This window comes from Gallinula chloropus, assembly GCF_964237585.1.
Source record: "Gallinula chloropus genome assembly, chromosome: 3".
NCBI classification, from domain to species: domain Eukaryota; kingdom Metazoa; phylum Chordata; class Aves; order Gruiformes; family Rallidae; genus Gallinula; species Gallinula chloropus.
This window is the reverse complement of record NC_140087.1, coordinates 43,722,396-43,739,088: the sequence shown is the minus strand read 5'-3', so window position 1 is coordinate 43,739,088 and position 16,693 is coordinate 43,722,396. Positions and strand designations below refer to the sequence as shown.

Below are 16,693 nucleotides of genomic sequence, written 5' to 3'. Positions count from 1 at the left end.
AAAAGGCAAACAGGAAAACAAGTATGCCTTTACTTTCCAACACATGAAGACATAAAACTTACATGCATTTCAGGGGCACAACGTCCTAAGAGATCAATCAAAGCAGCATAAAAGGTCATGATTGCATTTCCCATGTGAATAGTGTCATCTTCTTGTTCTTCTATTTCACTGTAATTAGTCAAATGAAAATAATTAAAATATGGAAAAAAATACAAGAAAGTTATTACATCAAAAATAAATAAAACAAATCTGCTTATAGGTGTAACAGTTTATACATAGTGGCTTCCTGTTAAAATAGAATGGAATTTGTCCCTCAAAGATTGTAGTGGTATCTGCATTATTACATTTATCTGTCTCATTTTGCATCAGGGTATTGATTCTTAACTAACAAAGAACAAACAGAATTTTTAGGAAGATATAGTATTTAGAGAGTATTACTTAAATTAACATTGCAGAGGAAACACTACTTGCCAAAAGACAAATCTCTATCCTCCATAAATTCCAAGGATGAATCCAGATGATAACTCACGTGTTAAAACAAACAAGTTATTTCACAACTGAGATTATAAAACAATCAAGCAAAAATTATGGTGATGTAATCAATTCCACGGCACCTACAGGGTTTTACTAGACCCATTACTGGGGGAAGGTCCATCTCTTGTTGGATCTTCTGATATTTGTATGGCTTCCTCCACGGCAGCAAGTAATCCATTGCCCCCTTCTCCTCTTAGAGCTGGACCAAAGCATTCAGGTCGACGGATAAGCAATCTGACTACAACATTAGCATTCTCTTCCACACTCTCTCCTAACACACAGAGCATATATCAAGAGTTAAGTTTATATCAGAAAGACTTCAGAAAAATAATCAGAAAAAGGTGCACAAAAGTGCAGAACTTATGCATCAGGAAATACTTTTAGCTATAAAACTATTTAAGTATCATGACAAAGTTACATAAATACACAAATGTACTCCTCTACTATTCTAATTAAAGCTATGAAATAAAATGGGTAATTTAATTCAAAATTAACAATGTAATAAAGGATAAAGTATCACTGAAGCTACCAATTTATAGTAAACACTCACAGTCAAGAAGAGTTAATGAAGGGACAAATACAGCTGCTAAACACTAAAATTGGACTATAAATCTTCATTAAAAGACAGGAGTTTGGCTCTATGTCCAGCATGCATATCATAAAAAAGATTTAAGACTCTTTGTTCTATTTGCAAATGTGATGTAGGCATTTCAAAGACTAAAGATGGATATAAAAAAGGGGAGGACCCTGTATGACTTCTGAAATAGGCACTAAAGTTCCCATGTCTTGCATAGTTCTACACTTCCTGCAAAGTGTCCTTTGCATTTACAGTAACGTATCAAGTTGCCTAGTATTTTAAATTATGAACTTATTTGAACATTAGAGGAAGTTATAAAATTTACAGGCTTATACTCTACCGTTGCAAAAAACAGCAAAACGGAGAAAATCTAAATATCGTTCTCCTTCAACTGGATTCCATCCGATGTCTGGGTAGCCTTTAGAAATCAACAAAGGACAACTTTGCAATCCACATCCAGCCAAGTAGCGAACTACCTAAAAGCAAGATAAAATGAAAAAGATATTAATTGTGCAAAAGACAAGTGCAGTTTCAAAGGGAGGCATCATTGTCTTGGATATGGTGTCCACATTCTATTATTCCCAAACAAAACCATATTATACTTTGAGCAAATAAGAAAAGAAGCCTCTTTCCTTCTTCACTTTCCCAATCTTTTCCTACTTCTACCATGAACTGCAAGATCTTACTTATCTCAATTACATTTTTCCTCAAAATTACTGCTCTGCTACTTATATCTCTCTTCTCTTGTAATCCTGATAACAAATTAGTCAGTTTTGTGATAGTTCCCAACCACACAATATCCAAATTTGAAAACGCATCTTCTAATATAACTTTTTTATTTTAATCTTTTCTTTTTATTTGCCCATCTTCATCCTTTCTTTATGTACACACTGCACTAACACTCCCTGTAAGACCTATAGTCTCAACAGCAGTTTTCAGTTGGCCCTCTCCTTTCTCAATTTAAGAACTGTAAGCATAGCCTTTAACTAGTTCAGCCTCTTTTTGCTGACCGTAAGAATGACAAGCCTGAAAATGTCCTTTTAAACACAAATGATCCATCTTCCCATTCTGAAAAATTATCACGTACACTTTTATTATTCCTGACAGATGCTCTCCTATGAACATTACAGCATCTCAAGAAGAAATTTAACTATGCATTCCACTGCCTTACTTCCCAGTAGAAAGCAGATTTTAATGTCTATCTTGAATCCATCCTTCCATTATTTAAGCCACTGTTTTTATCCACTGCTCACATAGTAACCATTATTCTACTCCTTCTATTCCAGAGGTAATTAATATAGTCTACATAATTCCCACATGCTCTCTGGAGTTTTTTATTCTCTAGCCTAAACAATCCCAATGCCTTCCAGCATTTCTGAAGTAGATTACAATATTAGGAAAAAACACAGAAAGGTATAGATAGGTATCTCTATGAGAATTACCCCTACTGCATTATGCCACCACTGTATGTTACCATTAGTACAGAACAACAAAGAAAGACTTCAACAATCAAGCTTCGTTGTGTATGGACTCCTCTATTCCCAAAATACAAGCTGTCCTTGAGGCAATTCCTTTTGGTTACATCTGCTATAACCATAAACTATCTAGGTGGCCAACAGGGAGAACAATCACTCAGATCCTGATAGATTTCCTCTGAAAAGTACCATATACTCCCATATATTTCTTTAAGTTTTGAATTTTGATTACTTCGGGAAACAGGAATCTTCCCCTGTCTCCAGGGAAAAAAAAAAGCTGGATAAAGAAGCTACCAACCTTCTCCAGATCAGGTTCCCTCAAAGCTAGGGCAAGTTCATTGTTATCCATCACAGAGGCTGCTGCCACGTCTAACGGAGTTGATCCTCGCATAGAAGGAGAGGCTATTAAAATAACATTTAGTTTCAACACCAAATTAATAAAACCCAACAAAGTCATTGGAAATACATTAACAATTTTTAAATAAAATACATTTTACATTACTTAGCACGTTATTTTAAGTGTATCATTTATACCACTCAGTTTACAATAAATCCTCATGCACTCACGTGAAATTTGACATAGATATGAAATTGAAATACAATGCCGATGTTCAAGCCAGAAACAACTTTTCTTACACATTCCTATTCTCATCACATACTTTGGTTTAAAACCTTTTTCCCCTTTGCATAATTGAGGTCATTTTGAGGAACTGATAGTGGGGATTTTCTATCTATACCACCGACATTTTATAAAATGTATTAAAATAGAAAATAATTTTAAGTTTTAAAACATAAGGTTCTATGTTATCTATATCTTTTTTAAAAGATAGCTTTAGAAAAAACTAATTTTCATATTAACACTTCATATGTATTTTATTTGGGGACTTTCTCTCCAAAAATAGTTTTACTTTATGCTGCTGTCCTATTCCTACACGTTAATAGGGAAATTGTGATCATTTAAAAAAAAAATTACTATAATGATTCTAAATGCTTATTTAATCTCAATTAATGCTAATTTAAATAAAGAATAAACCTATGTCGTCTGTAACACTTCAGCCTAGAAATGAAAGGCTAATCTTTTAAGAAAATCTCATGGTTCATTTCTGGGGATTTATATGTGCATACCCAAGCAACTGAGCTCTGTATTTCTCCCACTGCCGTAGGTGCATACTGAACAGTCTATAGAATAAAGTGCAGGGGAGCAAGCTTGAGCAGTGAGCACCAAGCCCCAGTGAAATGCTGCCAACACTTATCTACAACTCCCTTCATCAAAATCAGGATTTTATTCTGTTTCTCAAAACGTACAGCTAAACACCAGATCTCTCTTAATGTCCAGGCACGTACATTAAAGCACAGACTAAGTTACCTCGGTGCTTATGTGAGGGGTTTGTTCAGAGTTACAGTTAATGAATATATTTTTATGCTGGGTAAAGGAGAAGCTTCAACACAAAGAAAGGGCACAAACAGAGGGATGCCGGAAAACAAAGCTTGTTTTATATATTTTTATGTTTGTGTATACATAAATCAGGAGAAGGTGTTAAGACTTTGGTTTTGGTTTAGATTATCAAAAGCCACACACTTACCAAGGCCAACACTGCTGTTTTCCAATAAATAGCTAAGATGATCAAACATAGCTTTTTGATTTTGCCTGCTAATGCGGCAAAAATAACATAGAAAACGACAGCAGTTTGCCACCATCTTTGGGAAAGTGATTTCCTAAAAAGCAAATAAAAACATACTGAAACTCAAAATCTAAGACCGGCAGAAAACTTGAAAAAGACAATTTTTGTAACAGCCTTTTAACACATTAATATTTATGCATTGTATTCATTGCATCTCAGTGAAATTAACTATTCAGGTTTCCCCCTGAAATCTACAAGGCATTCTCCATGAATAATAAATCCTTAAACCCCAAAGATCAAGGTATAAGCTTGGAAAACAAGAGCTGGGATCACCCATAAATTCTAGATTCAAACACGAAACAATGTGAATGCTCAGATCCATGGGGTAATATTACATTGATTTTTAATAAGTTTCTAAAAAGGTCTCCCCTTTAAAACCCAGTAAGCACATAAAGAGCTATTTGCAGGCTTTCTTGTTTAAAGCATCTGAAAATGCAATGTTAATTATATCTTCCTCCAGAATGGATCAACAGTTTCTTCTAAAAACTTAGTCAACTACTGTGCTAATGGAAATTAGTAAGAGGTTGTGGTCTCTGTACCTCCGGGGACTGCTCAGTGCCTTACAGGATAAAGCTTTGAACAGCTAACAGTGATTGTTTTACCTTAGATTCTCCTCCACCAAGCACATTTACCATCACTTCCATGACAGTTTCATGCATGCCTAAAGCTCTCATGAGATTTGGATGTTGGTAAAATACTTTATTATTCATGATGTCTCTACGGGAAAACAAAACAAAAAAAATGGATTAAAATGTTATGGACCAATAGTTTACCTATTATGTTATTTGCAAAGCTGATTTAGAGAGCAATTCTTCATGATCTGAGGTGAAAAATTACCTCAGGGACTTTTTTCAGCTTTAGTCTAAATCTCTCCTGATAGTCTATTTTCCTATGCACATTGTGGAAGAACCTACCTTTCTTTTCCTATATCATATTTATTGTGCATCACTTGATTACACCAGAGTAGGATGCTCTTCTACTTTCATTAGAAATTTCCATTCCAGATCTACAATTATTTTCTGAAAAGAGCATGATCAAAACTGCTATATTAGCTTAAATTTTAAATTCATCTATTCAATATTTTGACAAAACAGTCTTTTCAGAATATTTCAACCGTGGGACTTTTGACATCTGCAATCAACACCAAGAAAAAATAGTTGTAGTAGAAAGAGAATATATATCCAGCTATCCTCAAAGGATCAGAAATAGAAGCTGCATAAATATTAACCTTACTTCCTGAGTTACAGCTCAAAATACCTCTTCCACGTATTTCAGCAGCAGGTTTATCTATTGTGATCTCCAATAAAAATCTTTGGTTTAAAAATTAATTCAATTTCTAAAAACTGTAATAAGTCTTGAAACCAAAAGCAACCCATAAAAAATGTGAAAGCAATCGGGTTATGGGAGAAAAAGGCAAGTGAGTCACTGCAGAAAATAACTGTTGACAACTCTTCGAATTTCATCGTATCTTTTATAGCTATCTTCTTTTTTTCTGACCTCAAACTCCTGCAATCAGGTAAGGAAAATTTTAGCCTTATAAGAGATGAGATGTGAACAGAAATGTTCCACCACTAAAAGCTACAAATCCACAACTACTATTCACACAACAGAATGCATGCAGCATGTCTGATACAGGCAGTACATCAGAGTGTCATCAGACTCCCAATAAATCCCAGAAAGATTAGCCTATCATTTCCTCCAGAAGCCTACAACCACAGGCTTCATATCAGGGGTGACAGCATATAGGCCCTGTCTCCAAAAGCTATCCACAGCACATCTCCTTTCTGCATTAATGCTTCATGTTGTGGAAAAAGACCTCGATGGTATCAATCTGCCAAGTCACTCTTATTTCATAGAAACACAGAATATTCTGAGTTGGCAGGGACCCATAAGGATCATCAAGTCCAGCTCGTGGCTCCACATAGGGCCAGCTAAGTCAGAGCGCACCACTGAGGGCATCGTCCAGATGCTTTGTGAACTCAGTCAAGCTCAGTGCTGTGACCACTTCCTTGGGAAGCCTGTTTCAGTGCCCAACCACCATATCAGTAAAGAACCTCTTCCTAACATTCAACTTAAACCTACCCTGTTGCAGCTTCATATCATTCCTTCGGTCACTACAGAGAGGAGAGATCAGTGCCTGACCCTTCGCTCCCCCTCTTCAGGAAGCCATAGACCACAATGAAGTCTCCCTCCTTTTCTCCAGGCTGAGCAAACCAAGGGACTTATTTGGGCTTGACACAAAGGCTCACTCCTTTGCCTAAGTGTTAGCATGAGTACACTGGACATTGCAACAATCAGAGAATGTTGATAGGACCTGCTGGCAAGCTAAGGAGTAGGCACCATTCATAATAACACTATAAAATTACATATAGATAATATTTGGATATTTGAGGTTTTCAGTAAGCAGAAAAAAAAAAACTATTTTTCACAATGAAAGCCTTCTTCCTTGCACTCCTGGCATGCTTTATATAATTCTATCTTTGGTTGTCTTTGCTCTTGTTGATTGGGGATTTCTAATAGATCACAGCTGCCGTTTAACCTCACCAGACATCTCTCAGATGCCAACAGTTCTCGGAAAAAAAGTGAAAAATCCCCTAACTCTTTGCTAGTAGATATCATCATGTTTTCTTTACTGTTTTCTCCAGCATTATTCTTTATTAGACTATATTTCACTATTATCAATTATATAATTAGGAAAAATAAGAATGGGTAAACTACTTCATACTTCAAATAGTACCATTTACTGCATTCAGCGCAATAAAATGATGACATGACTATGTAAAGATACATGCACACAGAAACACATCAGTTGACTGCTGGGAGGGTTGGGATTGTGTATACCAACAGCCACTGCATTCATATAAAATGGACACTATTCTTGATAGGATTCTCCACAGCCATACTCTTTAAGATGCAGTAACAAGATATACTTTGTAATATCATAAAACACTACATGTTTTCAACTTTCCTCACTAGAAGTCTTACAGATGTCATTTGCTTCTCTCCAAAATTTATAAATACAATGCTGCAAAGGCTGTATCTGACAACTGAAGATATTACACAACTGATACCAGTGTTTGCATTTGCACCCATCTAGATTATTAACACTCAAACTTCATGCATAACCTTGGCCATAACCATAGAGAAAATAACAAATATCTGAAAACAAAGAGATTTTACACTCTAGTTATTTACCCTAATCCACGAATCATAAGTTTCTCTTCCTCCTTCCCCATTCTGACACTAAGCAAGGAACGGATTTGGCCGAGGGATGCCAGAAGATTGATTGTGTCTTCCACAGACACACTGTTTATGGTGTAGGTCTTTGGGAGTGCTCGGACCAGGCCACCGATACCATCATATTGGCGATGTAGCAATACAAACATTGCCCTCACTAGCTCCGGGTCTTCTATCACTGATTCCTGGGCCCAGCGCACCATTGTGTCTGAAATCAACTGTTGAAGAGTAGCTGTGAAGAAAATAAATAAATCACAAAATTAATGTCTCACGTTTCTACTGGTAGTCTCTCAGAACTACCACTATATACAGGTGTTTGAATGAATGCAATTTCTGGTACCTTTGGCTTGGTATTTCTTTAGCAGACTATCATAGGAAAAGAAAACCACAGAAGAGAAGTGAAACAGCTCAAAACCAAAAGCCTGCATTTAAAATTAACCTATGAAAATAACTCACAAACTAATTGTCAAGACAAGTCTTTGATAAAGATAATTGAATAATGTTCCTTTTTCCATCTCAGGGAACTTTCATTCAGGTTTTCAAGACTTTGACAGATCAATTCAAGATCCTCTTGAGATATCCTGATAGCTATATACTAGAATATTTCACCTTTAATACTTACCTAACTAATCAATTTATTTTCGTGTCCAGTTAACACTGAAAGTTTGACAAGAGTAATTTAATAATCTATCCTTAAGTTCAATAAACTGCCTAATAAGTATCCTGATGTTGAAAATGCTGGATGATGGAGACTAAACATCAAAAAAAAAAATTCAAATTAGAAATCTATATGTTGAGAAATTAATATGATTTTGAAGTAAATCAAATACAATTTCAAGCTAAACTCAAATAACAAAAAAGTAAAAGTATGTAAAGAAAGAAAGTGAAGCATACGATTTTATGGGGAAGAGAATGTTTAACAAACAGAATTTTTACTAAGATGTGCTAACATAGGCTAAGAGGGGGAAAAACCAACTAGTATTGTATTTCATTGTTACTGCTCAAACACTGTACCACACGTGTTTCCACTGTCACACACCATAGCATGTTTTAGAATAAAAACCACTTTAAAAATAAATAAAAGGATTAAATGTTTTTGGACTGATGTTTCAGAAGGACTGAAATAATTAATAACAAGAAAGGACACAACAGTGAGTTTCCTTTGTTGTTTTTTTCTGGTGAACAATCACAGTCTTGGTAACTGCAATACTGTATTCCACCTATCTGTGGGTTGGCTGTTATCTTCCTTGCTATGAAGAATCCAAGCAGCATAGCCACCACAATACTGCTTAATTAGTTTAATAGTTTCTAATATGATACATAGAGAGAATTAGATTTTGTAGAACTTTAAGCTTACCAGAAAAAAAATGAAATTAAGAAATTGTACTGCATTCTGCAAAGACAGCCTCTCATTATCACTGCCTGATAACTGAAATAAAAGTTACAAACTGCAAAGCTAGAAGGCACACAAAATATTTCACTAAGCTAACACTAATAACTGGCAGCTAAGAAGCCAGCTCATTATAAGTACCCTGGGGAAATCTTCTCATCCCATAACTTTAGGAACTTACATTAAGCAACCAAGTTAAAAGGTCAGTTGCCCTAAGAATGCTGTGTAGTTAATGATGGAAAGCAAGTATTTTAACCAAAGTCAGAATACCTAAACTGTGTGTCTAAAAATTCATTCCGCTTTGTAGAGCAGAAAAAAGCAAAACCAAACAAAAACTAGAAAAATAAAATCAGCACTGACAAGTAAAAAATAAATTTTCATACATAGTTGGCACCAAGTGCAGACCTTATCAAGATGGAAAGGCTGACCCTGTCAGATAAATGACAGAGCAACAACCAGAGTCAGTAAATCTTGAATTTTTGTTTGGGTGGGGAGATTTCTCCTATATAGACCTTTGCAAATTACAGTCTAATTGCACAGCCTTTATTTTGGTAATCTTCATGAAATACTAATTTGAAGCTTGCTGCATCTGATTTTATGAGCAAATTCTCATAACCAGGACCTTGCTGCAATTGTTAAAATTTTCCACTACATCCCACTGGGAAACAAATCTGCCTATCATAAAAATTCCATCTGAGTTTGAGTCACACATACAAACTTTAAGGTGCACAGATGTTTGACTAAAATTGCACTTTGTTTTGGCTGAAAATATATGAGGAATTTCTTTCCCTGTTTCTTTTGTCACAATAAACTGATTTAATTTTGCTTACAGGATGTCTTAGCATCATCATCAACTGGTTTCTCAGCTTGCTTCTTCTTCAGGTACGTAACTTTTTCCATAAGGTATAGGAGGCGACCCCTAATGGTTAAATCACTGTTTCCATCCAAGGTTCCATCTTCATCCAGTTCAATTCCTGAAATAAAAAATATACTGTAAATAGTTAAAGAATAAAATTAAACAAGTAATAGACATGTATTGTGTCTTGTGTGTAAAACATAATCAAACTGAAGTATGTTGTTCTGCTCTGTTAAAACTACAGAAGACTTTGATATGGGATATGCTTAACTAGCAGTTTGGAACAAGTACAGATCAGGTGTATGTGCAAGGTAGGAAACTGCAAATAAGATTCATGTAATCTTATACATTTGTTCTATAAATTGTGTGTAATTATACATAAAATATATAGTAAATATATTTCTGAGGTCAGCTCCCACAGTATGCATGTTTCCATGTTAACCCTGATGCCTAAATTGAGCATCACAGAACAGCTGAGGTTGGAATGAGGCTTTAAAAATTTTCCAGTCCAGTTTCCCTGCTCAAAGCAGGTTCAATTAGAGCAGGTTGCTCAGGACCACATCCAATCAGGTTTTGAATATATCTTAAGGTAGAGCCTCCACAACCTCTCTGGGCAGCCAGTTCTTGGGTTCTATCACCCCAACAGTAAAACAAACTTTCCCCCATGAGCATTCTCTTCAAGTTAAACAACGCCAACTTTCCCAGTTTTCTTGCATAAAAGGTGCTCTGAGAATTTAAGAATTTTGGGGGGAGTTCTTTAGCAGATTTGAATTGTATAAGATATTTCTTCATGTTATTAAATCATTCTTCTCAATTTATTGCAACTTTTTTAAAATGTCTAACTTTTTGCGTTAAGTACACTTCCATTTCCATTAAAAGTTGTTTTGTCCAGAGAGAGTAATCAACACTAAATTAAACAAGGATCATCAGTAATTTTATATTTTATACTAAATCATATTAAAAAATGGTTTGGGTGGCAGTCCCTTCAACCAAATTAATAAACAGTAAAGACACTGAAATGTCTGATCATTTAGAACACAGAGATGCTCTGAAATTACTCAGATGAAATGTCTGTTCAGTTATGCTGTTCCCTGAGCTGTAATAGACCTCTTCTGATTTGCAAACTGTCAATATAATTATCTCTCAGACATTTCACAGGATGTGAATCCCCAAATGGTGGCTGGCTAATCAACAAACATAGAATTCAGGTTATGTGATTGATTTACTTATTTCACAATAGCCATGTTTTGAATACAAAAATTAATTCTGCTCTACTGTAATGCAGCCTCTGACCCATAAAATTAATTTTCTCCTTGTAGATTATGTAAATTACTGGTTTTGCATAAAGAAAAGAAAAACCATGACAAAACTAGACCAAGTAATTCAAACAGAGGAGAATCATGCCAAAAGACTTTTTCCAGTTTTCTTTAAAGAACATCTGTTCTCCTTTTCAATGTTACTGCTGAATTCTTTATTTCGTCTTCATTTTCTGTCAACTGACAGTTCAGTTTACTTTAAAATTTCCTTCTTTTTTTCATTTTTAATTTAAAATAAAAATATTTCATTAAAAGTATTATATCACACTATGAAGTTTGTGGATTATACAAATTGGGAGGAGGAACAGAAAACACTCAAGGGCAGGAATCTCATCAGAGTAGAGCTTGTGCTATAAGGTCAGGATGAAGGAACTGTTGAAAAAATGTTGAAAAACAGTATTGCACGTTCCTGCATTATCTTCTTCTAGGTGAAAGTACAGCTGCTTCTCTGCTCGTGCTGTCTGCTAAGTGCATCTTTTTTTTTTTTTAATAAAATAGCCTAATGAACTAAGATGAAGGGATGAGCATCCTTCAAAGAGGAAAACAACACAAAATGCAAGTAAGCATTCCCAACAAAACTACCCTTTAACTGAATTGGCAATGTTCATGGATATGAGCTTGACATTTAAGATACACATTTTGACGCTTCATTTTTATATTGGTACTTCTGTATATAATTGTTACTATATTTCACATTCTAATATGACATTGACTTTAATTCATTTTTATTAAGTACAGAAGTCAAAACAACAGAAATTTAACTGCTACTTTTGATTATTAGTCTATTTTAATAGGTAACAAACATCTATATATTCACAGAATCACTAGGTTGGAAAAGACCTTTGAGTTCATCAAGTCCAACCATACCTGTCTGCTACTAAACCATATCCCTAGTGCACCTCGTCTAACCATCTTTTAAATACATCCAGGGATGGTGACTCAACCACCTCCCTAAGCAGCCTGTTTCAATGCCTGATAACTGCTCCTGTGAAAAACTTTTTCCTAATGTCTAATCTGAACCTCCCCTGGCACAGCTTGAGGCCATTCATTCATATCTGAGAAGAATCAGACACTAATATGTTATATTGTGGTTAACATGGCCATAGTCAACAAAATACAAGAAAGCTGACCTATACCAACCTATGCAAGGGAGTACGGGAATAGGGCCAGGAACCCCTTGAATAACAAGTGAGCTATTGCAATATCCCATACCATAAGGCCAAAGGGATTTCCACAGAGATGTATGGGTTAAAAAATACCCAACATACCACATTCCTTTCTAGTTCAACCAGACATGAGGATAAGAACATTTCCCTGGATTTGACTATAAGCTGAGTATGTACTCTTCATCAAAGTTACTGTTTGACAGTATTTATAACTGATATAGTGTAATCTATAGACTACTTAGTTGGTGTTTTTTATGCAAATTTTTTTTGAAAAATTGTTTCTAAACTAATATAAATTTTCAAAGCAAAAGATTTTCAGCTGGGATAGTTAATTTTCACAAAATACTGTAAGGGGACGCAGCCAGGATAGCTGACCCAAACTAGCCAAAGAGATATTCAATACCATGACTTCATGGTCCAGATATAAAGGTTGGGCATCAATTCAGGTAAGTAAATTGCATTGTGTATCAGCTGTTTTGCTGTGTTACAAGTGCTGTTGTTATTTTCCTATTCCCTTGCTTTCCTAGTAAACTGCCCTTATCTCAAAACCCATGGGTCTTACCTTTTTCTTCTGATTCTCTGGTGGGGGTCGGGTAGATGGGGCATGAGTGAGTGTGTCTGCAGGGTGCCTAGTTGCCAGCTGGGTCTAAACCACAACATAAAAATATGCAGTAACAAGACTTACCACAGTGTGTCATTAGGTCTTCATGGAAATCCAAGAGTTGATCCCGAATTTCCTCTGGGCATGGACAATCATTTTTATCATCTTTGAAGTTCAGCAGCATGTTAATCTTAAAGAATAAAAAAAAAAAAAGACAAATAACACACATCTCAAGAAGCCAAAAATTGGAAATCAAACAGAACTCTGCCATATGTAGATCACAACAAAAAATATTTTTTCCTTTGGAAGTCTTACCTGCTCCTGAGGTGGAGACCGAAATTCTTTTGTTTTTCTAGCTGTCAGGGCAGCAGACATGTTCAAGGCCTGCATCACTTCATTGTACCGGAAGCGCTGATTCTCTTGGAGTTTGGCCACAAAATCATCCGAAAATGCTACAATGGCTTCTATTCGGTGTCGTACTTGGCAATCACACAGGTACTGGAGTAGATGACACATCTGAGGCAGTATTGCAAGAGAAAGAAGAGTTGACAAACTAAGAAATTTCTTCATATTCAATGGAAATAAGGTTCGACTCCTTACAGCAGCTGTTACTATCAAATAAAATGAGGGAAATCTTTAATGCTATCATTTACTACACGTGAGGTAATCCTACAACAGAACTATCTGGCATCTCTAATAGAATTCTGTGCTTCAGACATACAAAATGTAAGACATTTATTGTATTTGTAAGATATTGGCTTCCCTTCTAGGGAATGTACTTTCTGTTTGAATCCATAGAAATGAAGAATTCCCTGTTGATGTCATTGAGAAAGTAATTCTACTTGATGAAACAACAGTTGTTTGATATGTTGTGAACAAGTTTATATCATACAGAAGATATTAAATTTTTTGTATGGAAATCGCTTCTCTATTTAATGAACATCAAAATACTGTATTCCTTGTAAGATAAATTACCAGGTAAAGAAAAAAGTATCTGTGAAGAAATGGGAACTACCACTATTACAGCAGTATTGTTACCTGTAATTTAACAGGTTCGGGAAGTTTCATCTGAAGGAGTCCTTCCTTTGGCACTTTCTCCCCTCTGGTTTCTTCGTCTCCTTCTTCTGCCTTGAGCTCATCTGAACTCAGCTCCTTCTCTGAGAAATCAATTTCATCCTCCTGGTTCATTGCCTCTTTGAAAACCCGGGGCTCAATCAACTGCAAGATGTGTTTCAGATCCGCATTGTGGAAGATTCCCATAATTAGGAGGGTATAAAAGAGCTTGATGAGAGGGACAAACAGAAATTCTGTGGAACCTCCAACTGGATCTCTGACATGGAGACTGCCCTCCTGAACAGCTTCAGTCAGCATCTCTATGGTTTTGGCCTTTAAGATTTCCAGAGGGAATTCAGGACTGAACTGAAAACATTCACTGCTAATGCTTACAAAACTTGGAGAGGAGAACTGCATTCTCGGCCTTAATGAAGTGCTAAGTCCTATACCAGGGAGGCCATGTTTTTTGTTTTCATCAGGAAACAAAGTAATGCTCTTGGTCTCATCAGTCATTGGAACTATAAATTCATTATTCATCATTAACCTGGCAGTTGCATAGGTATTGAGATGGATGTCAATGAGTAAGTCATAATATCCTGCACGTAATAAACCTGGCATATATTTATTCTCAATAGCGTAAAGGAGCTGAGATTCATCGACATGGCTACACATAGCATGGGCCACCCGGTTGTTGCCTAAAGCACAAACAGCTGAATACAATCGGAGGGTATGGTAGTGAAATTTCAGTAATTCTTCTTGTTCTGTCAGCTCTAAAATATCAATTGTTCTGTGGAGAGAAAAAACAACACAACAATATAGTAAATTACGTATCAGTGCAAAAACTTAATTAACTGAAGGAATTCCAAACTGGCCCTAAGGATAACACTAGCACAACAACAGTTCTAGGGATGAACTTTTTCATGTTTCAGCTTTGATGTGAGAAACACTGTCAACCTAAGAATCAAGGACTAATAACAAAGTTCAATCAGAAATGTATTCAAGTTGCTTCTATAGTACAAGTTCAATTACTTCCAGCAAGGAAAGATCAAAATGAATTACTTAGCACAGAACACTTCGTCATACTACAAACAAGAATTTGGTTAGCTGAAAGATGAAGGTTTTAGAACTAGTTTAGGTTGAGATATTTGCATCAGTATCTATAGATCTGGGGTTGTAAAATGGTAACAGACTAACCAGTTAATTTGTAGAGGGTTTGGAGACAGGGGGGTTTGTTTAAAATTCTTCCCTAATTTTTCAGTTATTTACTTTTCAGTTTTAGCACTGGCAAAATGTTGAGACATTTGTGCAACAAGGAAATCACAGTGTTAAATTCCTTCAATGGTTAGTAAATTTTAGAAAATTAAAATAACTGAGTAATTATATTGGCCACAAAGCTTTAAAAAATCTCTATAAAAACAGATCTTTGCTTATTTTACAGATTATCTATAATCATTTCATTTTCATTCAGAATCTATATATACTTTTGAAGAGTTTGGAGAGAAACTCTTAGAGATTGGAAATACAACAGAAGGAAGAAGTTTATAAAACATTGAAAAATAAGATTAATTTTTAACAATAGCAAAGCCAAAACACACTCTTTATTTATGTGTGTTATAAATACGGAGAAGACCTTGGGCTTTTCTTATACAAATTTTATTACATGTCTAGCTTCATAATCCCAACTTAGTTCTGATACAATTCAACACACAAACATCAACCTGTTTTCTTCAGGAATATGAAGGGCCATGAACTGCAAAGGATTCAGGCACTGTATCATCCAGCCTTGACGTTCACTGATTCGAGAGACATCAACCTTCAAGAAATGGTTTGGCACTCTGCTCCAAAGCACGTGAGTAAGAAACTGGACATGGAGACGTGGAGGACATTGAGGGACTGGGTTTTTGTGTTCACTTTTAAATAAGCCAGCAGATAATGGCATTACGTTCTGGAAAATTCCAACATAAGAGACAATCACTGTCATCATTTTTACCAAAAAAAAATAAGATATGTTTTTTAAGAAATACAGTCAACATATAGTACAGTAAAGTACAGTGCAACAAGAAATTTTCAGTGGCTTGTAAAACCAGCTGGGATCTTCTGCAGATTCACAGCAAGACATCATTGTCCATAGCAAATATTTTCAAATGGCTAGATTTGAAATAGGAAATTAAATGGAATGTGTGGCCACTTTTTTGGACCAGAGATCTGAACTCCACTCTTCTTTTAGATTTTCTGATTTCTTAGACATCCATACATCCAAAGAAAGGAAGCAAATTCAGGTATTTTCTTGAGTGTACTCCTTGAATGTACTTTAAAAGTATTTTAAAACCCTAACTTAATTTGTAGATACACTGGTGATTTTGTTTAATTGTGTAGGAGGAGATTCAGAACATTCAATGGGATATTGTAGTATCTTCTGCCAATTCTAATCAGCTACAACCCTTTTCAACCACTGTACTGTATTTTAAATACAGGAAGTATTTAATATTGATTTAAGGGTAAAAAAAATGGCAATAGTGCAAGCCCTTAGGATCATAAAAATGTGCCCAATATTGCAGGCAGCAAATGCCCAAAAAGCAGCCCTGCAATAAACCAAGCATGATTTACCTTTATTCTTCCCAACTCAAACTGGAAAACGTTGGGGCTTGTAGCTTGAGCAAATACAGCAGGAAATAGCTTTGTACTTGGTTCAACCTAAATCAAAGATGCACAAACATATAACCATCAAAGACAGCAAAGCACTATTACACATTAAAAAAAAACCCACCTCCTAATATCTCTATTGACATTTAATAAGCCCTTTAAT

General features: G+C 35.5%; 1 protein-coding gene across 1 annotated transcript in view; it reads right to left on the bottom strand.

Moving 5' to 3' along the window:
- Nucleotides 1–16,693, bottom strand: part of RYR2 (ryanodine receptor 2) — a gene marked incomplete at both ends in the record, with an annotated part of 388,405 nt that overhangs the window by 111,539 nt on the left and 260,173 nt on the right. Inside the window, 13 exons of the mRNA XM_084261061.1 lie at nucleotides 63–168; nucleotides 619–805; nucleotides 1,452–1,583; nucleotides 2,881–2,988; nucleotides 4,170–4,302; nucleotides 4,871–4,985; nucleotides 7,464–7,737; nucleotides 9,726–9,869; nucleotides 12,919–13,024; nucleotides 13,150–13,350; nucleotides 13,873–14,674; nucleotides 15,606–15,832; nucleotides 16,495–16,581. Of these exons, the coding sequence (XP_084117187.1) occupies nucleotides 63–168; nucleotides 619–805; nucleotides 1,452–1,583; nucleotides 2,881–2,988; nucleotides 4,170–4,302; nucleotides 4,871–4,985; nucleotides 7,464–7,737; nucleotides 9,726–9,869; nucleotides 12,919–13,024; nucleotides 13,150–13,350; nucleotides 13,873–14,674; nucleotides 15,606–15,832; nucleotides 16,495–16,581 (2,622 nt within the window). The remainder of the gene's footprint in view (nucleotides 1–62; nucleotides 169–618; nucleotides 806–1,451; nucleotides 1,584–2,880; nucleotides 2,989–4,169; nucleotides 4,303–4,870; nucleotides 4,986–7,463; nucleotides 7,738–9,725; nucleotides 9,870–12,918; nucleotides 13,025–13,149; nucleotides 13,351–13,872; nucleotides 14,675–15,605; nucleotides 15,833–16,494; nucleotides 16,582–16,693) is intronic.